The sequence below is a fragment of the Tiliqua scincoides genome, chromosome 4 (assembly GCF_035046505.1).
Source record: "Tiliqua scincoides isolate rTilSci1 chromosome 4, rTilSci1.hap2, whole genome shotgun sequence".
NCBI classification, from domain to species: Eukaryota; Metazoa; Chordata; class Lepidosauria; order Squamata; family Scincidae; genus Tiliqua; species Tiliqua scincoides.
This window is the reverse complement of record NC_089824.1, coordinates 112292355-112314232: the sequence shown is the minus strand read 5'-3', so window position 1 is coordinate 112314232 and position 21878 is coordinate 112292355. Positions and strand designations below refer to the sequence as shown.

General features: G+C 49.4%; 1 protein-coding gene across 1 annotated transcript in view; it reads right to left on the bottom strand.

The window, feature by feature from the left end:
- Nucleotides 1-20084, bottom strand: part of PAPPA2 (pappalysin 2) — a 188695-nt gene extending 168611 nt beyond the window's left edge. Inside the window, exon 1 of the mRNA XM_066624530.1 lies at nt 19040-20084. Within this exon, the coding sequence (XP_066480627.1) occupies nt 19040-20084 (1045 nt within the window). The remainder of the gene's footprint in view (nt 1-19039) is intronic.
- Nucleotides 20085-21878: the final 1794 nt, after the last annotated feature.

Genomic DNA, 21878 nt, shown 5'->3' with positions numbered 1-21878 from the left:
GTCTTTCTTAGGGCCCAATCCTATCCAACTTTCCAGCACTGGTGCAGGCGCAATGCAGCCCTTGAGAAGGTTTCTGTGACTGCTTCCCCACCAAAGGATGCAATGCACGCCCTATTGGCACGGCTACACTGGCACTAGAAAATTGGATAGGATAAGGCCCTTACAGCCCAATCCTATCCACACTTTCCTGGGAGTAAGCCCCATTGACTCTAATGGGACTTACTTCTTAGTAGACATGCATAGGATTGGGCTACCAATCATTTTAAAAAGTAATAAATGTTTTTATTGTTTATTATAGGTTACCCGGGCCTCAGAATGCTTTAAAAGGCATTAAAATGTTGCTTTGGTTTCCCAAGGGAAACCAGAAGTCACATTTTTTGCCTCTGGGTTTCATTCTGAAGCCCGCAGAGGTCACGAGCAGATGCACACAGCCTCTGCCCAATTCAGAAAGCCCTCCAGAGGCAACCAGAGCACAGCTCTGGTCGCCTTCAGGGGGTTTAAAGGCTCTGAAAGCGTGGATTTGGTTATCTGCAGTTTTCTGTATCAACAGGGTGTCCAAGAATGGATCCGAGGTGGATACCGAGGTGACACCTGTACTGTTACTAGAACTATAATGTGTTAATTCCCTCCTGAGCTGAGGCTAACCCGTTCTCTCCATGTATTCTAATGATGCCCAGGATCCTCCGTTTTTGTTCTGCCTTTTCTGATATGTGTTGCTGCTGTGCTTTGTTTTATGATTTCTAAGGAGCCAGGTTGCCTTGTTTAAGAGGGGAAAGGTGAGATGTAAATTTTAAATAAATATTTATTATTTTTAAATGATTAAGAAAGACTCTGTTCAGCCATAATGCTAATAATGAAGACCTTGCCTGCAGACTTTGTGGCTAAACAGAGCTATGGCAAATCTCGGTTGGTGCCAAGGCAGAGAATACATGAGTCTAAACCCAGATTAATGTTTAGCTCAGGGTTCCTGAGCAGAAGGTAATCTCCCTGCTGACCAGGCAGACTTCCCTCGGCTTCCCCAGGCCTCAGAATGCCTTAAAAGACATTAAAACATCACTTCCAGTTTGGAAGTTGCATTTTGTGCCTCCAGGCTTCATTCTGAAGCCCTCTGGAAATGACCAGAGCACCAGAGCACCTGTTCCAATTGTACAGGTTGAGCCAAGACTGGCTCAATTATAATTATAATTATAGTTAGTCCATTTGTGCCCAAACGTAAGTAGAAGTTCCTTTTAGCTGTGCATCTGAACATTACTTTGGGTAGTTTTTTTAATGCTGCTACCCATCCTAAACCTTCTGATTTAAGAGAGGTTACCAATTTTAATTTATACAAAAACACTACCAAGGCAGCTCTGGAGTTCACCAACACTGAAAGCGGGAAACAAAGATGGAACTCTGTGGTCTCCAGAAGCTGAACTCATTTCCCTGTTAAACAAACAAGTCCTCTGGCAACATCCTAGGTGAATTAAGAAGCCAGCTCCATGCCTGAGAAGCAATTAATTCTTCTGCAATTGGTCTATATTTTAGACTGTAAACTCTTTGGAGCAAGGCCTATTATTTTTATTTATGAAACTGTGCAGATCACACATTTGGATAGGGCTATATTGTTAACCAATATTAAACCAGAAGGTATGTCTACAATGAATAAATTTCATAGGGCGATTTTAATTGCATGAAGTGGCATCATGTGTTCTGAAAATTTTTTTTCTCCCCACTGAATTTACGACTGCTGGGTCATACAAGCATGTGGAGACAGGAACATAAGGGAACAGAAACCAACTGAAAGGAGACCATGAGAAAATCAACCTCATCTAGCCCCTGCTCCAGTTTCTAAGCTTCCAGCAAAAACCATTCCATCAGGGTTTCCATGAGATCTAGAAGCTTGCCTTAGTAAAAGCAGCTCAGGTTCTCAGGATTCTAATGTCTGCACGGAAGAATGTACTTTATGCTTTGTCACCCAACAAAGCCACACCATTTCTCAAGTTTGCTCTCAAAAGCACCCTTTCCAACAAATTCATCATATCCATGACAAGTTCTGCGCACCACAGAAATCCCTTTTAGGGATGGGCTAATTCTCCCCAGGCACATGACTTCTGAGAAAACACTTTTTTCCTCTGGCATCTCATGCTCCTCGGAATCAGAGCATGGGCTGTTGCACATTAAATGCATGAACAAATGCCTGCAAAATCTCCACATTGTTACAAAAGAACCTCCACATCTGGAGTCACATCTGGTGCCAACAAACTTGCTCCCTCCCCCAGCTGTCATTCCAGCTCTTCACATTTGCCACTGCTGTCCTAAACCTCACCCCGCTAGAGATACCACAACTACTGCTTTTTTGGGCCCCTGCATGAGAAGCACAGTTAGCAAAGTAGGAATACACCCAGGAATGTGTCTGAAGCTGGGATCAGAGTTGCACTCCAGCACCAGTTCTAATGAGCAAGCAATTCTCATAAGTCAGGAAGCCAAGTAGGGATCAGCAACGAAGGAGCCAGTATGGAGAGGCATCACCAGGACCAGATAAACAGGAACTCGTAACAGATGCTGTGGGTGTCCCAAAACAAAGGCAATCAGGGTGGCTTGACCATTAAAAAAAATCATGGTGAAGGGGTCAGCACCTGGAGTTCCACTCCTCCACAAGAGAAATCCAACTCACCCAAGGTACACCAGGTCCCCACCTTGCAAGAAGTTGCATGAGGAGAAAGGCTACAACTGCTGCAACCAAATTTGCTAGCAGGCAAAGAGGAGACAGGATTTAGAGCAGGGGTACTCACACTTTTTTGGCTCGAGAGCTACTTTGAAACCCAGCAAGGCCCAGAGATCTACCAGAGATTTTTTACAATGTTCGCGGCCATCATAACATATAACATTTATGTGTACAATGTATGTTGGTGTACCTTGCATAACCGCATGAGCCAATATTGCACAACACAACATAATTAACTATAAACATTTTTTGTAATGACTTGAGTTTACTTTGATGACTTGCACTGAAGTGAATCAGCCAAGGATGCATAGTAGCTGCTGACAGCCAGCCTCAAGCACACTTCCAAATGTTCATCAGTCATGGTGGAACAGTACTTGGACTTAATGATCTTCATGTAGGAAAAGGCTGACTCACATAAATAAGTGGAGCCCTTCCTGCCTCAGGTGCTCTTATATCCCTGAGGGCCCTATTGCCTTCAAGTGGCTGCAGCTGTGCAGCACACTCTGCTGGATGTCCAGGCCTTACCCTTAAAGGGGCCACTGTTGACACCACATCTACCTCCTCACCAGATCTTCCTTGATTCCAATACAAGTGGGGGGGGGGAGCAGATCTCTATACAGACCAGTGCAAAAACAGGGGAAAGATGTGGGGGAGGGAAGATCTCTATATAGACATCACAGCAAGACCAGTGCAAAACCCCTTGAACACAGAACCAACAGATGGAAGTTGGGGGGGGGGCAGATCTCCATACATACCAGTGCAAAAGCAGGGGAAAGGTGTGGGGGTGGGAAGATCTCTGTATAGACATCACAGCAAGACCAGTGCAAAACCCCTTGCACACAGAACCAACAGATGGAAGTTGGGGGGTGGCAGATCTCCATACATACCAGTGCAAAAGCAGGGGAAAGGTGTGGGGAAGGACTCACTCCCTGGGCTCGCTCCCTGGGCTCACAAGCCTGCCAGAGGCTCACTCCTAGGGATGCGTGGACAGGAGAGAAGCCTGCGATCAACTCATTTCGCCTCGCGATCGACTGGTAGCTCGCGATCGACATAATGAGCACCCCTGATTTAGAGGCTTTGCTCCATCCTCAAATTTTGCCTCCAATTAATTAATCTGCTGGGTTCTTATATCACACGTGCTGTTGCCAGCTACTCTACAAAGTGAAGAGAAGGCACCTCTCAGATAGACTAATACGATGCACCCTACATGCTTTTGGAATCTGTTCTCAACCTGCAACTGATGTAAAAAGCAGCTGCGAGTTTCTATATGAAGTTCCTCACAGAGGCCACATACCATCAGTTTTGAACCATCTTGCATAAGTCTCCATGAACCGTAGTCCAGTTTGTGAGGCCAATGAAGGGTTACCCTCACAGTTGGCAGACATTTATTTGTTACAGACAAAACTTCAATTGAGGTAAACCAGGAATTACATACTACACCACAAAATACCAAAAGTATTAAATACCAGTTTTCCCCACACTCATTGCCTGAACATTCCACAGAATACATGCCATGGAGTTGGTAACGTGCAAAGCAAGAGACATCTTAAGAGGCGAAACACAGCAATACACAATTAGCACGGGGATATGTTCCCCTGAAAGTCAAGCACTGCACCTTAGAAATGTGCTGTTTAGTCCAGGATGTGCTGCTCTCGTTGGCTAGAATGGCTGTCAATCACAGCAAGACAAAAAAAAAACAATACTAAAAGAAGCTGCATTATTGTGGCATGATGCCTGTGACTTTTTAACAATGGGCCATTTAAATTTGTCACATTGCAACAAAAAACATTAAAAAGAATCATGCTGTATGTCTGACGTTGTATGCCTAAATAGCCCATAGTTCATGATGGCACTACACACATTAGCATTTGTTTAAACTGTAATTTGTTACTTTAATTACATTTTTTATCAATAGTGTATTAAATATTGTTATTAATAATAGTCATACAGAATTTTACTTCAATGTTGCCTTGTTTTTAAATATTTTTTATTCCTGGCTAACCTAATCCATAGAATTGCTAGGAACAACACACAATGCCTAGAGCAGTGGTTCTCAAACTGGTGGGTCGCGGCCCAGCAGCTCGTGTAACAATACCCCGTTCCCTTTAAGGGGCGGGGACAGGGGGAAAGCAGCAAAGCAATCCCCAGGATCGCGCCCTTGCGGGGGGGGGGGTTCTACTTTTTAAAGAAAACATACGTGCTCCCAAGGTCCAGGAGGTGTGGGGAGCCCCACAAAGCGCTTGCAGGTCCCCCTGAAGCTTCTAAACAATGAAAGTTGAAAGCGTGACAAAACTGGAAATTCCACTTCAGGTTTAATTGTGCTTGCAACTTTCACAGTTTAGAAGCCATGGGGAGTCCTGCAAGCGCTCCATGGGGCTCCCCACACCTCCTGGACCCTGGGAACATGTATGTTTTGTTAAAAAATAGTAACCCCTCCCCCCGCAGGGGCACATTCCTGGGGATCGCTTTGCTGCCCCTGCCCCCGCAAAGACTTACCCTGCAAGTAAATCTCCCAGGAAGTTTGAAAACCACTGGCCTAGAGAAAACAACACATACTGCATTTTCATCCCCCCCCCGACACACACACACACACACACACACACACACACACACACACACATACTTCCTAAGCCTTTATGTGGAACTAGATAAGACTTCTTAGGTACCAATGCCTATGCTGATCACGCAATACAATTTACGCTTAGCCTTGTTTGACACTGCACAACACCATCAAACAATGAACAGAACACCTGTTTTTGGCATTTGGATAGTCCTGTAAACATATGCAGGTGTAAATTAATTATTCATGGATTTTTTCACCCAAAGTTTTATCTCAATGCAAAGAGAAGCGCCCTTTCAATTATAGGAAAAAAGACATTTAACAATCCACTCATTAATGACTCTAGACTGGACCCTTTTGATGTAACAATGTCAAGACGCTTATAAACAGACTCTGCCAAGCCAATCAGCAGTTCCTGTGGTTGCTTCCTTGACGGGATGTCAGATAAGTCAGGATGACCTGGAGTCTGCTCAAGCCCACCACCTCTTAGCGCAGAACCACCTGGAGGGTAGACGAGGTCCTGCTGTGGACATCACAATGGTGGAGAATGTGGGCAGCGGCCCCGCAGGCCATGAGAGCTGCCCCCCCTGGAGTGGACAAGGTGATGGCTCAACCAATAACAGACCCATGCAGAAGGACAGCAGCTTCTACTGACAGGTTGTCCTGCTGCAGCAGATGCCTGCCTGGGATCCCACCCCAGCAACAGTGCCCCCTGTGGTGCCAACCCCTTTAACCCATGTCGCAGTGGAATACCTTCCCCTGATTTGGATGACCAAAATGGGACCTGAGGCCCAGAGGACTACTTGAATACCATTGAAAGAATAGTAGTTGCTGCCACCTGGCCACCCTCCCAGTGGGCCGCGGTCCTCAGCCTGTGCTTAACTGGTCTAGCTTTGGAGGCAGTGAACATGCTTACTCGTCTGGAAGCTGCCTCATATGGGACAAGTAAAGCCACAATCTTAGGCACGCTAAATATGTCCAAAGAAACCTACAGATGGAAGTTAAGGAGATTCAGTATTCCAGGGGAGCTAGTATCCACCTTATCGAGAGCCAAATCCTCAGCAATAGGCTCTGTTGGCTCAGTCCCACCACATGATCTTCATAGGAGGTAACCGAACTAGTCCTAGAGCACTTCATTTCCATACTCCCCCAAGTGACCCGGAACTGGGTGCTTTGTAACAAACCAACCACCTTGGAGGAAGCCATCGCCTGTGAATGTCTGGGGAGCTGCCTTTCATATAGTGTTCCCTGGGAGGAGAGCAGATGATAAGATTTTTATCTGTGGGCCAAAGATTTTAAGATCTAGAACGCTCATGGATTGTTTTAGCAAGGCCTGCCAAGATTTTGGACTGACAATCAGCCTGAAGAAAACACAGGTCATGGTTCAGGATGTGGACTCACCTCCCTGCATTACAATCTCTGCACATGAACTGGAGGTTGTCCATGACTTTGTGTACCTTGGCTCAACGATCTCCAACACTCTTTCTCTCGATACCGAGCTAAACAAGCGCATCGGTAAAGCAGCTACCACGTTTTCCAGACTCACAAAGAGAGTCTGGTCCAACAAGAAGCTGACGGAACATACCAAGATCCAGGTCTACAGAGCTTGCGTCCTGAGTACACTTCTGTACTGCAGCGAGTCATGGACTCCTCGCTCACAACAGGAGAGGAAACTGAACACTTTCCACATGCGCTGCCTCCGATGCATCCTCGGCATCACCTGGCAGGACAAAGTTCCAAACAACACAGTCCTGGAACGAGCTGGAATCCCTAGCATGTATGCACTGCTGAAACAGAGACGCCTGCGTTGGCTTGGTCATGTTGTGAGAATGGATGATGGCTGGATCTCCTCTATGGTGAACTCGTGCAAGGAAAGCGCCCTACAGGTAGACCACAGCTGCGATACAAGGACATCTGCAAGAGGGATCTGAAGGCCTTAGGAGTGGACCTCAACAGGTGGGAAACCCTGGCCTCTGAGCGGCCCGCTTGGAGGCAGGCTGTGCAGCATGGCCTTTCCCAGTTTGAAGAGACACTTGGCCAACAGACTGAGGCAAAGAGGCAAAGAAGGAAGGCCCATAGCCAGGGAGACAGACCAGGGACAGACTGCACTTGCTCCCGGTGTGGAAGGGACTGTCACTCCCGAATTGGCCTTTTCAGCCACACTAGACGCTGTTCCAGAACCACCTTTCAGAGCACCATAGTCTTTCGAGACTGAAGGTTGCCAAAATGTAATGTTTGTTGTGATATTGTGATATTGCACTGTATAGAAAATATGTAATCATACATTGAGGACTTAGGGCCCAATCCTATCCAAATTTCCAGTGCCGGCGCCACTGTGGTTCTGCTTCCTAGGTTGGGGATGCAGTCACAGAGGCCTCCTTAAGGTATGGGAACATTCATTCCCTTACCCCAGGGCTGCATTGTGGTTACACTGGAGCTGGAAAGTTGGATAGGACTGGGCTGTTAGTAGACAAAGGCCCCTGTGATTTCCATTCAGGATGTCAGAGGGTAGATAATGATGCTTTAAACATAGTTTTATCTTTTCTTTCCCTTTCTTGCTCAACAAAATTCTGTTTTCAAGTTCATAAACTAACTTACAAAGATTTCTATCAATAATATTCAGTACACCTTTGGTTTATTTGCTAAAATAATTTTTGGAACACACTACTGGAACACACTCCTGGTGGAACACACTCCTGGTGCATCACTTTCCTGGCATAGGGTTAGATTTTTGAAATAGTGATCTGAAATGCCCTCCAAGGTAGTTTTATTTTCTGGTCAGCTGTCCAAAACTGCAACACAAAGCAGAAACCTTGCTTGTGAAGAAGTTCCCTAGGTAACTGTAAAGGATTCCCAGGGGGTGGCTTGCCAAGAGCTGTGCCAGCCATTTCCTATCTCTCTCTTTCTTTGGACTTGGCTGGCTCCTGTCCACAGAAACCTTGACATAGCAGAGGTGATTGGGAGGTCTCTCCAAGACTGCTTCACCAGGACAGCTAGGCATTTATTTATTTAGGGTACTTCTACCTCAGCTTGCAATCTTGCAGAGAGATTCCCTAGGTGGGGTGGGGTCCAAGTGAAAACGAACACAAACTCACCATTAAGGCTATCAAAACCACAAAACAAAAATTAGAAATAAAGAATGGAAATGCAGAAATTAAATTAAGAAAATAAAACTACACAGCAATCAAATTCCATTTAAAAAAGAACCAGAGGTTTAATTAGCATAAACAGTAGTTGAGGTAATTAAGAGCCCAGTCTATGCGTGCCTACTCAGAAATAAGTCTCATTATAGTCAAAGGGGCTTACTCCCAGGTAACTGAGGATACAATTGCAGCCTCAGACTGCAATCCTTTACCTACTTGCGAAGAAGACTCACTGAGCCTGGTGCTATTAACATGAGAGTGAACATGCAAATGTTTGTTCTGTGAAAGTGCTTTTGGACTGGACTACTTCAGTTTGTAGGTAGGGAACAGCATGACTGAATGTTCTTCTGCTGAAAAAAATTAGTGATCTGAGAGAAGGGTTTGAGCTCAGGTTTCTCCCCAATATATTGGCTTTGTATGGGCAGATTCACCATCCCTCTCCCGGCCATGAGACAACATTCAGTTACGCCATCTACTTCTTACTAATTGAAGAAGCTCTACAATCTACAGTTTTGACACCCCATCTGCTGAGCCTGAACATTAGGAGCTTGGACCAATCAATCCTCAAGGCCAGTGGCTCCCAAACTTTTTCAACTGGTGGCTCCCTTGACCTACTGATCCACTGGCAGTGGCTCCCCATTAGGATTGCAACCTTACACACTGCATACAGTGGCAGGTTTTTTGAGAGGATTCCATGGTTCCCCTGGTTGGTTTACGCAGCTCCCAGGGGAATAGTCATAGCTCATAGTTTGGGAACCACTGCTCAAGTCCCTTCTATACTGCAATTCTCTACTATGTTATTTGTTGTTTTTATGTTGAGCCACCACCCCACACACCCAAGGGAGCACGTACAAGTCACCTCACACATGTAATTAGGGGCAGCCTAACTCAGGACCACTCCACCTGGTGACTGTTGCCACTCTCCTCATCCTGGAGGATAGGGGAGATATCCAACCCATCCCTCCAACTCAATCTAAATACAGTTTTAATGCAGTGTTTAGATGGTGTGTGACAGTTGGTTAGGGTCAACCACATATCCTGGGATAAGAAAGTGGGAATGACACACCAGGTGAGGCAGCAAGATGTGCTCATGCAAAGCATTTGACTTGGATGATACCATCCAAACCAGCTCACAGATGTTTCACAATACAGAGCACGTGATCATCAGAAATCACACTAATGTTTACTGACACACCTAGAAATGCAAACCAAGGCTCTCTGGAAAGAGAAGCCAGAAACACACCCACACCTTCCTTATCACTCTCTTATGCTGCAATTTTTTTCTAGAGTCAGAATCACATTCCTATCAATATAGGTTTGGTAGAAAATAAAACAGGGGTTACAGAAACAGGTGCATGACCTAAGAGACAGAACAAGGAGTCCTGTGTGCCCTGACTTTTAAAACTGTTGACCAAGCACACTGAACAGAGCTCACCAGTGATCAAAGATGGCCCAACAAACCTCTTGTTTTAACCACCTATAAAAACAGAGACAGTGGGGAGGACTCCAAACACCAGACAGTCACAATACAGCAGACCTTTGGTATCTGGGGGGAATCTGTTCCTGGAACCCCCCCCCCCCCCGAATACTAATATCCATGATTATTGGGGATCTGTGTTTAAAACATTTTTAAAAGCCTTCCTTACCTTAGCGCCACAAACTGTACCGGCTGCAAGACAGTCTACGACAGTCTGGGAAGCTACTTCTAGGTCACACTGAGGCCCACAACCCCCTCCCTTTTGTGATTCATTTCTGGATTCATTCTGAGGCATGCCATGGCCAAGGGAGGGGGTTGTGGGCCATGGTATGCCCCAGAAGTGGCTTCCGGGATCACCAGAAATTGCCCTGCATCCAACACAGTTTGCAGCGCTAAGGTAAGGAACTTTTATTTTTAAACTTTTTTGAACCTTCTTTTTAAAGCATTTGGCACAATCCAGAAGACTGTCCCCCACAATCTGCAAATGGTCAAATCCACAGATAGCAAAGGACCACTGTATACAGCAAGTGGGCTGCATTCAGCTTGGTGGGTTACGAGGCTGTAGGGATTGGGGTAGAAGAGCTGTGGAGGTATTTTCCAATTCTGTCTGGAGTTTGTTTTAGCAAACATTGGTCCAAAAATCAAGGACCTTGCCTACTGTGTAAAGTCTTATCCTAGGGAGTCTCTGCATCAACTACGCTACACAAAATAGCTGTGCCTGGTTACCTTTGCCTGCTACAACGGTGCCACCCTGTGGCTGCTAGGTCAGTATTTTCTATAGTTGCTTCTCCTCCAACTGGGCTTACTTGACAAAACACCAGTCAGAGTTCTGACATTCCACAGCTGCTGGATCAGAGATCCACAAACCCACAGTGAAGATGGAGGAAGTGACAACTAAGCACTGAGGCAGGAGTCTCTATCACTTTCAATCTTTTTGCATCACACAGCCCAGAAGAAGTTGTCCTAATGACAAAATAACAAGCTACCACAAAACGTGTCTTTTGGCCCAAATGAAACATTTTTATTCTTGAGAACTCGTCATGAGAAGAGGTCATCCACACTGCTTGCTCACAGACACACCATACTGAACTTGCTCAGAGTGAGGCAGTGACTGAGGTCACACAGGAGCAACATGTGCTGCCAGCACATTAGCATGATGTACATACTTTTGCTCTGGAAGTTGGACTGTTAACTACACCACATTTTTAGTACTTGGAAGTGCAATACTAGATTACAAATGCCAACCCAAAGTCAAGCAAGAACTTCAAACTTTTCCGGTGGAAGTCTGTTTTGCAAATCTGAACAACCGACATGGTGCTAGCTTGCATATGCTATCCTTGCAAATGTGTTTTAAGGATTCTTCCACATACATCCCAAAAATAATTTATATCGAAGACTACAGTTAGCTGAAAGACAGGGACCTTGGAGGTAAGAGTGAGGAACCGCAGGGCAAGTGTCCAGGGGAATGAGCAGGGAAGAAACGACAACCTCTTCAAAGGAGTGGGCAAACAAGTGATTGAAAGTTGCAGGAAGGGAGGTTGCAGCAGAAGGGGATTAAGTGCAGTGGGAAGAGAAAAATTACATTTCTAGCTTTTGAAAAAATGTGTTGAAAATGCTCAAAAGTGCTGCAATGCTCACTAAAAATCTCAAAAATCAGAGGAGTGGCTCCACAGGACTTCCAATAGGATTTCAGAGCACTGCCCAGCTGCTTGTACCTCCCCAGGACTACTTCTGTTGGCAACCTTCAGTCTCGAAAGACTATAGTATCACACTGTGAAAGGTGGTTCTGGAACAGCATCTAGTGTGCCTGAAAAGGCCAATTCGGGAGTGACAATCCCTTCCACACTGGGAGCAAGTGCAGTCTGTCCCTGGTCTGTCTCCCTGGCTATGGGCCTTCCTTCTTTGCCTCTTTGCCTCAGACTGGTGGCCAAGTGTCTCTTCAAACTGGGGAAGGCCATGCTGCACAGCCTGCCTCCAAGCGGGCCGCTCAGAGGCCAGGGTTTCCCACTTGTTGAGGTCCACTCCTAAGGCCTTCAGATCCCTCTTGCAGATGTCCTTGTATCACAGCCGTGGTCTACCTGTAGGGCGCTTTCCTTGCACGAGTTCTCCATAGAGGAGGTCCTTTGGGATCCGGCCATCATCCATTCTCACGACATGACCGAGCCAACACAGGCGTCTCTGTTTCAGCAGTGCATACATGCGAGGGATTCCAGCACATTCCAGGACTGTGTTGTTTGGAACTTTGTCCTGCCAGGTGATGCCGAGGATGCATCGGAGGCAGCGCATGTGGAAAGCATTCAGTTTCCTCTCCTGTTGTGAGCGAAGAGTCCATAACTCGCTGCAGTACAGAAGCGTACTCAGGACGCAAGCTCTGTAGACAAGGATCTTGGTATGTTCCGTCAGCTTCTTGTTGTGGTAGCTGCTTTACCGATGCGTTTGTTTAGCTCAGTACTAACAAGTACTAGTACTTGTTTAGCTGGGGTACTAAGTTTCCCCAGGACTTGTTTAGCTGGGGTACTAAGTTTCCCCAGGACTAACAGCATGGTGAAATGGTTAGAAAGTTGGACTAGAGCTGGTTAGAACCAGATTTAAATCCCACTGAGCCAAGAAGCTCACAGGGTGACCTTGAGCCAACTGCTCTCTCTTAAGTTAGGCAAAGACCCACCTACATGTTACATTTGCCATGAGACAGGGCAGTCTAGTCCTTTTACCCTTGTGTAATAGCTGTGCAGGGCAGCAAACTGAACTAGGACACTAGCGTCCAGGATGTGCACCTGGAGCTGAGACATCCCCAACCCCAAGCGCAACCAGCACCTCAAAATGGCTAAAGATGCCAGGCAAGAAAGCCACAGTGCCAGGCAGGAGGGCACTGTGCAACATGCTTACCAGGATATCCCATAAGCTGGCGAAGGGAAAGGGGAGCTGGGCTTCATTTCTCACTAGGCTCTTGTCACATTAATGCTGGATTATCAGGAGTATTATATTATTGGATGCAGGACTTTGGAGTTTCACTGTATTGATCCAGAGCAGAGGGTCCTCAGAAGGAACCCTCTGCAGGCCTTATCAGACCCCTAAACACATTTTGACTGGCCCACTGAGTTCAGCGGCATCAAAATAATGTGCACCTTCCACAAGCCTTTTTCTCCCCCCTCCCCCAACATTCCACCAAGCACCTTTTTCCTGGATGAAGCCATTGCTGGGCTGGGGCACTCTCACTGAGAACCCAGCTGAGAGAGATACAACAAGAAAGCCTCACCTTTCCCTTCCCTCCTGCCTACCCTGAACCACTATAAGAGCAAGACTGACTCATGTGGTCCTAACAGCTGAAAGTTGGGGGACTACTAATGGAGAAACACAGCTTCAGACTCCACCGGCCTTGTCTTATAAGCAGGTGTGCAGTTAAGGGAAAGCAGAGTTCCAGGGCTTCTCCTACAGCAGAAGCAGTGACATTGTCCACACTTGGGTGCTCCAGCCAATATTTTTTTTCAAGCAGCAGAAGACAAAATGAGATATTTTCCTAGGGCCATATGCTAATGCCCAGGTAATCAACTTTCCCAAAGGCTATCTGAAGGACAATATGTAGTTATATGACAGCCATAAATCTACAAAAACGTATCTGGGATGCAAGTCCTATGGAACACAGTGGCCATTCCTTTTGAGTAAACATGCATAGGTTGTTTAAAGCTCTAATATACAAGTTACATTCAAAATTTTTAAATCTCATTCAATTCTTATATGTTAGTTTTAAAATTATTGCAACCCACTCTAAGAATCTGCAGCTCACTTTTTCAATAAATTATACCAAATTAACAGGAATAAGTAGCAAGAGAAGATAACACTCAAAGAAATTTCAAGTTTTTTAAAATAGTTTTAATGTAGTGCGGCTAAGAGAGCACTGCTATGATTTAGGATCATGAGGAGTTTCTCCACTAATCTACCACTACACCACTGATTAAGAATCACTGGCACATGGGAGCAGCTCATGAGGCTCTACAATAATAATCCTGTCTCTGACACAAATTTACAACTTGCTTTGTTGTGACATCACGTAGACGACAGCCTCAACTAATTCTGCAAAAATTAATGGTTAGCCATTTCAATGTTCCATGTAAAATTTTGAATTAAAGTCCTAAATACAAAAATTTCATCTCAAAGTTCAATGTTCAAGTTGTTTAAATGAGTTGGCACCCCTTGCTCAGAGCAATGTCAAATATGCAAAGTCTCATATGAAACCAGTCAGCAAAAGATGTTGCTGAAATCAATATGGTTCCATTACATATAAGCACACTAAAGGCCTTTTAATTGCAAGGAGACTCAAGTGTGTCTAATTTCTCTAGACTATGCAAAATGTGTTCCGCTTACACTACAGCTTGGAGTCACCACCATCATGGTCCATTGGTGTCTGAATTCCCAGATCTGTATCTTTAGTATCCAGCTGCAAAACACACACACACACACACACACACACACACACACACACACACACCCATCCAACAGCACTTTCATATCTAGCATCACAGGGCATCAAGATTCCCACCAGCTGCATCTACCGTTATTTAACACGCCACATATTCTGGACAGCAACAACGAGGCTACAGAAACCAAAACAGATAATTCTCAATGAGTTTGCTTGACAGTTGGGCTCATTTTCACTACACTCACAATCACAATCACCCCCAAGTACTTAGATCAGTGGTTCCCAAACTTTAGGAGCCTGCAGACCACTGAGGCAAAAATTGGAATAGTTGTGGGCCACATGCAATGCCAGCTGTGGCCAGTCTTGACCCTCTCTGGTGGTCTGCAGGGAACAACTCCCAAGTGAGCACTCCCCCACAGACTACCAGAAAGGGTGGAGAATGGACCACCCACAGCCGCAGCCTTCTGTGTCTCCACCCTCTTTGGTGGTATGTAAGGAAGCATCTCCCAAGTGAGCATTCCTCCACAGACTACCTCAATGCAAGCTGTGAACAGTCCATTCTCTGCTCTCTCTGGTGGTCTGTGAAGGATCACTTGCTTGACTAGATGCTGGAAGTGATCAAAGGTTACTTTTTTCCTGAGGCTTCAGGGGTCACTTCTTGGGGTCTTGCGGATCATCTGGGGTCCATGGACCACAGGTTGGGAACCAGTGACAGACACACTTTCTAGACTTGATGCAGAAAGATCCAACTTCTGCTCTACCTCCTGGAGGAAGGAGAGAGAAGATCCCTTCACACACATACCTGCAGCAGAAATATCTCCAACCAGGGTCAGCCCATTTGTGAGGCCAAATGAGGCAGTTACCTCAGGCAGTAGGTGAGCTGGGAGTGCCACTCAGCTCCACTAACCCACGATTCTCCTCTCCTCCACACTTTCTCTCCCATTTCGTCTCCCTCTTTGTATTCAGGGAAGGAGACGAGAAGAGAAGAAGCTGGCACATCTCCAGGTAAGAGATAACATCTGGCACACAAGAGGTCTTTGGCCAGACCTGGATCTGATCAGATAAAAACCCTGAGAGACAGCACTTGCCCATGATAATCTGGGACAGAAGTTCCATTCATCTGCCCAAAGAGGAGCAAATATCTAATAATAGGACTTTTTTTTAATAGACCAATTTCCACTGTTTTTAAAAGGTAGGTGGAGCGATTCAGTAAGGAACCTACACACATTCAAGTGCCACACACTTTTGAATCAGGGAGTACATGACCCAATGAAGAATTCCAAAGCCTGAAAGTCAGCCTCCTTTGACAGGATGAAGATGACCCTTGCATATGCTATACCTGCCTATGGTCCCTCCCTATTTAACAGGGGCAGTCTAAGTTTTTCTGGGGGCTGTTACTGGTAAAACTCCACTGACGAGATCTAGGTGATGCTGAGTTAAACTATTACCATAAACTGCTAGGATTGCCAGTCTTCATGTATTAGCCCTCTCCTCTGGACTCTATAAGTTAAATCTTGGGGCAGGCGTGTGTGTGGATAAATGGATTTTGTCCTTGGTCCACATATCTATAAAGACACAAGCACAAACACTGCAAACTACAATGCACATGTTCTCAGCCATCGATGCTTGGGGTGAGAACTGAGATGAACAGCTGAGTACCCTGTTCTCATCTATGGAATGCAGGAGTGCATGATATGCTCCCAGTGCTTTTTTTGTAAATAAAAAGGTGCAGGAACTCACAGCTTGTTAATCTTTTATTTATTTATTTTTAAACCATTTTTTATTGGATAAATAAAATATTTTTTATGTGAACTTACTTCTGAGTAGACATGCATAGGATTGGGCTGTCAATCTCCACATCCCCTTCCCCCTAGCTATTTTTTCTACACATGGGGAAAAATACTGTACAGGTGCACTTGTAGCGTGTAGTATGTAGTGTGGCACTACTTCGAGGAGAGGAAGCAGTGAATGGATTCCAAAAAATGGCTTACATGAGTTCCATGTAGTAAAATTACTCTAAGCAACTGTGGGAGTAAGAACACAAAAGGAATTCTTACACGAGAGGGGTCCTTAGGTGCACATAGAAACAGCTACGTTTGCAAACACGCGATTAAATATGGTTTAATTCAGGTATCAGAATACTCTGTGTCTTTGGGAAGGCACTTGGCATGCAATTGTATGTCCTCTGCTGCCCTGAGCAGCTGCTGTGCATTGCTGGAGAGGAGCTGCAAATGCTGGCTGGCGGAGGGCATGCTTGTGGGGGAAGGATGAGGCAAGGCTCTGGCAAGGCTGGACAACATGAATCCCTGGACACACGTAGAATCCCTTTTCACCTGCCCTTAGCATGTGAAAATGGGTGCAGATATATCTCTCTGCCAGGATTAAGAGCCCAAGCCTAGGTATGTCTACTCTGAAGTAAGTCTAGACAATGGAGCTTACTCCCAGGAAAGTGCCTAGGATTGCAGCCTAAGAGCCCAATCCTATGCATGTCTACTCAGAAGTCCACTTTAGTGAATGGGGCTTACTGTGGATAGGATGGCAGCCTCAGGGCCCAATCCTGTGCCTGTCTACTCAGAAGTCAGTCCCACTAGAGGCAGTGGGGCTTCCTCCCAGGAAAGTGTGGACAGGACTGCAGCCTCAGAGCTCTTTCTCTGCTTGTCTACTCAGGCTGCAAGGCTATGACACTTTCCTGGGAGTAAGCCCAATTGAACACAATGGAACTTACTTCTGAGTAGACATGCTTGGGCTCTCAGGCTGCAAGGCTATGCACCCTTTCCCAGGAGCAAGCCCCATTGAGCACAATGAGACTTACTTCTGAGTAGACACACCTAGGCTCGTGCTGCAGATTGGCGGGGGGGGGGGGCTGCACCAGCCAGCTTCCTTCCCCTCCTCCTCCACCAAGCCAGTACCTGGGCGTTCCATGGGTGCTGCAGCCCGTCTCCCTGGCTGGCTGTCCGTCCTCCTCGGTGTCGGTGCATGTCCCCTGCACCCTCCACCAGCTTTTGGAAGCTGTGCTGGAAAGCAGAGCGCGGGGGGAGGGGAGGCAGGCTGGGCTCAGGCAAGAGCTTGGAGATGGGGCAGGAGGGGGTTGTTGTGTGGTCAGGCAGGGGCCAGGCGCCCGCCCACCCTGCACACCCCAGCACCCACCCAGCAAATGCCTCTATTTTGCTCCCCCCCCCCTGGAATGCCTCCAAAGGGGAGGGGCCCCTGCAAAAAGGTGCTGGAACTCCGTCCCCCCGCGTTCCATTAGAAAAAAAGCACTGTATGCTCCTATAAGAAGAGAAAAGGACTCACTTTAAGTATGGAGTTGGAGAACAGGGGATCCTAATCCCAGTGGCACCCTGTCATGAATATGTGCAGTTCAGGCCTAGTAGCATACACACCCCAAGCCAACCTGCTGCCTCAGTTGACCTCACAAATGGGCTGACCCCGGCTGGAGATATTTCTGATCCCTAACACCTACAGGTCAGGGTTTCTCAAACTGTGGGTTGCGACTTGATTGTGGGTGGGTCACGAAGTTGCAACTGACAAGCTGATAACATACAAGCAAAATGCATTAAATTCTACGGAAAGTGCAACTGAGTGATAGCGCATGTTTATGCCTTGGTGCATTGTGAAGGGCGGGCCCAGAGGTATCCAACGTCACCAGAACGGTCCCAATGCCACCAGAATGGTCTCAATGCTATAAACGCAGCCCCCAGAAAACGTCCAAGGAGGAAGTCCCTTCCTCCCAGCTGATGAATGTATTGAGCCCTATGGAAAGCTAAACTAAGCCACACATTTGCATTTACTCACAATTAAGCAAAAGTGCCTTGGCTTATGTGGAAGGTCAGGTGAAGGGAGTGCAAGGCTACCCGAAAGGTCCCAATCTTATGGAGATAGAGCTCAACAAGTGTTCCAGAAGGCAACCCCCCCCCCCCAATAGTACAGCAGAAAGACACCTGAACTGGTAAACTTTTTCTTTTCTACTCCTGTAAAGCTAGGTGGGTCCTGATGGTGTGTAATTTTAAAAAGAGGGTTCCAGTGCTAACAGATTTGGAACCACTGCTCGACTGGAAAGGTTTGCTGCCTTCTACAGATCCCCCCAATGCAATCCCATTTCCTCTCATCATTCTGGGTTTTTCACGCTGTTTAGAAGGAAGCTCTGAATCTCATCCAGCCCAAACACACCCACGAACATGAAGTAGGAGGACTTCAGAACAGAGACCCAAGGCTGCATAGGCCCAAGTTGTTACAGTCCAATCCCAAAGTATGAAGCTGTGCTAGAGCACAGTGCTCTGCCTGTCTACTCAGAAGTAAGTCCCATTATAGTATATAATTTAGTAAGTCCCATTATAGTATATGGGGCTTACTCCCAAGAAAGAATGGATCGGACTGCAGCCTTAGGTTGCAATCCTATCCACATTTACCTGTGAGTCAGCCCCACTGACAATAATGGGACTTACTTCTGAGTAGACAGGCACAGGACGGGGCGCTGAGAGTCTGCCTAAACCCACTGGTGCTCGAGGACCGAGCTGAAGCGGCTTCGTTAGAAGTGCGGCCCGATCCGAGGCGCCTGCTCGGAAGCAAGTCCTCCTTGCTCCGGCGCCCAGTCCTTTTCTGCCCCCGCCCGGCACAGCCTTCCAGACCGAGTCAAAGAGCCCCGTTCCAGCGGCGGCGGGGGAAGGAAAGACCGCGGGCGCCTCCGTCCTCTCCACAGGGCACCCACTGAAGCCACTCCCCGGCCCGGCCCCCTTACCTGCGATGACGGCGGGGCTGCGCTGCCCGCCCTCGGGCCTCACCCAGGCCTCGATGGTGAACTCCCTGCGGGGCAGCTCGGCGAGGGCGCCTCCCGGGCGCAAGAGCAGCTGCTCCCGGCCGCCGGAGAAGTAGAGGGCGGCGACAGCGCCTGGCGCCGCGGGGGGCGTTTGCGCGGAAGGCCCGGCTCTGGCGCGCTGGCGCCGCGGGAGGGCGTGGCTCTCGCCCCACGTGTCCTCCACGCTGCCGCCGTCCCGGCTGCGAGCGCGGCGGGGCCGCGGGGAGGCCGGTCCCCGGGTGGCTGGCGAGCCCACGGCCGGCGGCGGGTAGCTGGCGTAGGGACGCTGCGTCGGTGCGGCCGCTCGGGCCCTGCGGAGCCCGCAGAGCTCCTCGTCCAGGGAGCCCGAAGCGCGGCCGGTCCTCTGCCTTCTCCAGGCGCGGCCGGAGCCGGAGCCCGCCACGCCCAGCAAGCACACGGCCGCCGCCAGCAGGAGGGCGGCAGCGGGCAGCGGGCACGCCGCGCCCGGACGCGCCATCCCGACGGCGCTCCCGCACTCGGCTCCTTCGCGGCCCCCTGCGGTGCTGCCTTCGCCGCCGCTCCCTCGGCCGTTCCGCTTCAGGTGGCGCGTCGTGCCCGGTCCCTCCGCTCCGCGCGCCCGGCTGCCGCTGGGGGCATCGTCCGCCCTGCGGAGCTTCTCCCCGCACCGGGCGCCCCCGCGAGCACGACTGCGGAACGGGGCAGGCAGGCGCGCCCCTCTCCCGGCCTTTGACCTCCGCAGGGGGCCCGCAGATCTTCCTCCCAGGAAGCGGTTCTGGAGGTCGCGCCCCCGACCTTTCCCGGGCTGGGCTCGAGCGCCGGCGTGGGCTACAGGCTCCCCGGCTTCATGGCAGCTCATGCGCGGCCGGCGCGCTTCCTCAACTTTCTGTGGAGATTCCCGGGGAGCAGCTCGAAACGGGCAGGGATCCGTCTGCGAGCTCCCGCTTCCCTCCGGCTCTATTTGAAGAGGGCCGACGCCGTGGTGGCCAATCTCATAAATTCTGCACATCACTCCACTCCTCCCTCGCCTCCGCCCTCCACCTCCTCTCCTCCCCACCCCTTGCGCCTGCCCGGGGAGATGCTGGCACCTCTTGGTGATGGATGGTGGTTGTATGGCCATTCTGCAAGGGTCCCAGCCAGCCAGCTGCGATAAGCGTGCCTGGGAGTGCAGCCACCGACTTCCTAGTAAGCATGCACAGGCTCTCCAGGCGCCTTTTCCAAGGTGCTTGGACAGTCGTCACAATCCATCAGCAGCTCCCTGTGGTGAGGCACAGCCCAGTCTATACGTGTCTACTCAGAAGTAAGTCCCATTAGAGTCAATGGCACCTACTCCCATGAAAGTGGCTAGGACTGGGCTGCCAGTGCCCTACGCACCATTACTGGGGAATGAGTCCACTGAGCTTAGTGGAATTGACAGCGCAAGGCTGTGCACAGACGTTCGGAAGTAAGTTCTATTGAGTTCACTGGCTTACTCCCAGGTAAATGAGTCGAGGATTGCTGCCTGAATTCCGGCACTTAACCTAACCAGCAGTGACGTTGAAAGTAGTTGCGACGTGCGATTTCCGAGTAAACGTTTTCAGGATCTGGGCTTTTGAGCATCTGAACGAAGGACGCTTGAACCCACCTCGGTCCATGGTGAGCCCGAGCACCCCAGGGCTTGGCTGTGAGTGCCTAGAATTCGGGGTCCTTTCGAGCTCCGCCACCAGGAGGAGTGGGTGGGCGCAGAATCGTGGCGGGCGAGTGAGCGCTCCTGAGATCGGGGTCGTCCGCGTGTTTGAGTCCAGAACCAGGAGCGCTCAGACCCATCCAGACGTGGCCGCGGCTTGAACGCCCTGAAGGGGCTGGGCGGGGGCGCCTGGCGGCTGTGGGGGGGTGCGCTCTCTTGCGCTGGGCCGGGGGAGGAGGGCGTCAGGCTGTCCTGCCCTTCTGGGGTCTGAATCGGGGCAGGGCGCTGAATTATCTGCCGCGCGGCCGGGGCAACGAGCACGTGGCCCGCGGGCGCCGCCGCTGCTGCTGCTGCTGGGAGCGGAGGAGCCTCTCCGGCGGCGGAGCGTGATGAAGCGCTGTGCGCCCTCCCCGAGTGCGGGTAGCGGCCGGCCAGCTGGCCGGCGCGTGGGGGAAAGGAGTCCCTGAGAGGCTGCAGCTCCTGGAAAGAACCGGCGGAGAGGCAGAGCCCTTCGGGCACAGGGCCTGGCTCGCCGGAGCAGCCGGGACGGGTGCCGCTCCTTTCCGGCCGGCAGTGCTGCCAATTCGAGGGGACCTCCAGGAGCGAGCGACGCCCCTCCGAGCGCCCACTCGAGGCGGGAGCACGCCCGCGAGCGAGGAGAGGAGACTTGACTGTCCCGAAGCGCTTCCCAGCCTGGCAGTGACGGAGCCCGGGGGCTTTGGGGTGCCGCCGCCGCCGCCGCTCTCCTTCAGGTGCAGGCTGGCGCCCGGACACTGTCGTGCGCACGCAGTATCGCAGGCTGCAATCCTATGCCCACTTACCTGGGAGTAAGCACCATTGAACAGAATGGGACTTACTTCTGAGTAGACATGCATAGGCCAACCTATGTCAGTCCGCCCCAGGCTGGGCTCCTGGCCGAGAAGGAGTGGCAAGTGCTGCTGCCGCCAAAGACAGCGAGGGGCAAGAGCGGTGTGTGAGATGCGAGAGAGCTGGGCTGTCCGGGAGGAAGGAGGCAGGCAGGGGGTCATTTGCACCCGGACCCAGGGTCCAAAACGGGGCCCAGGAGCCAAAGGAGGGGCCCAGGAAGTTCCTATCTAGTCAGACTTGTGGCCTGCACGAAATGCTGGGGACACTACT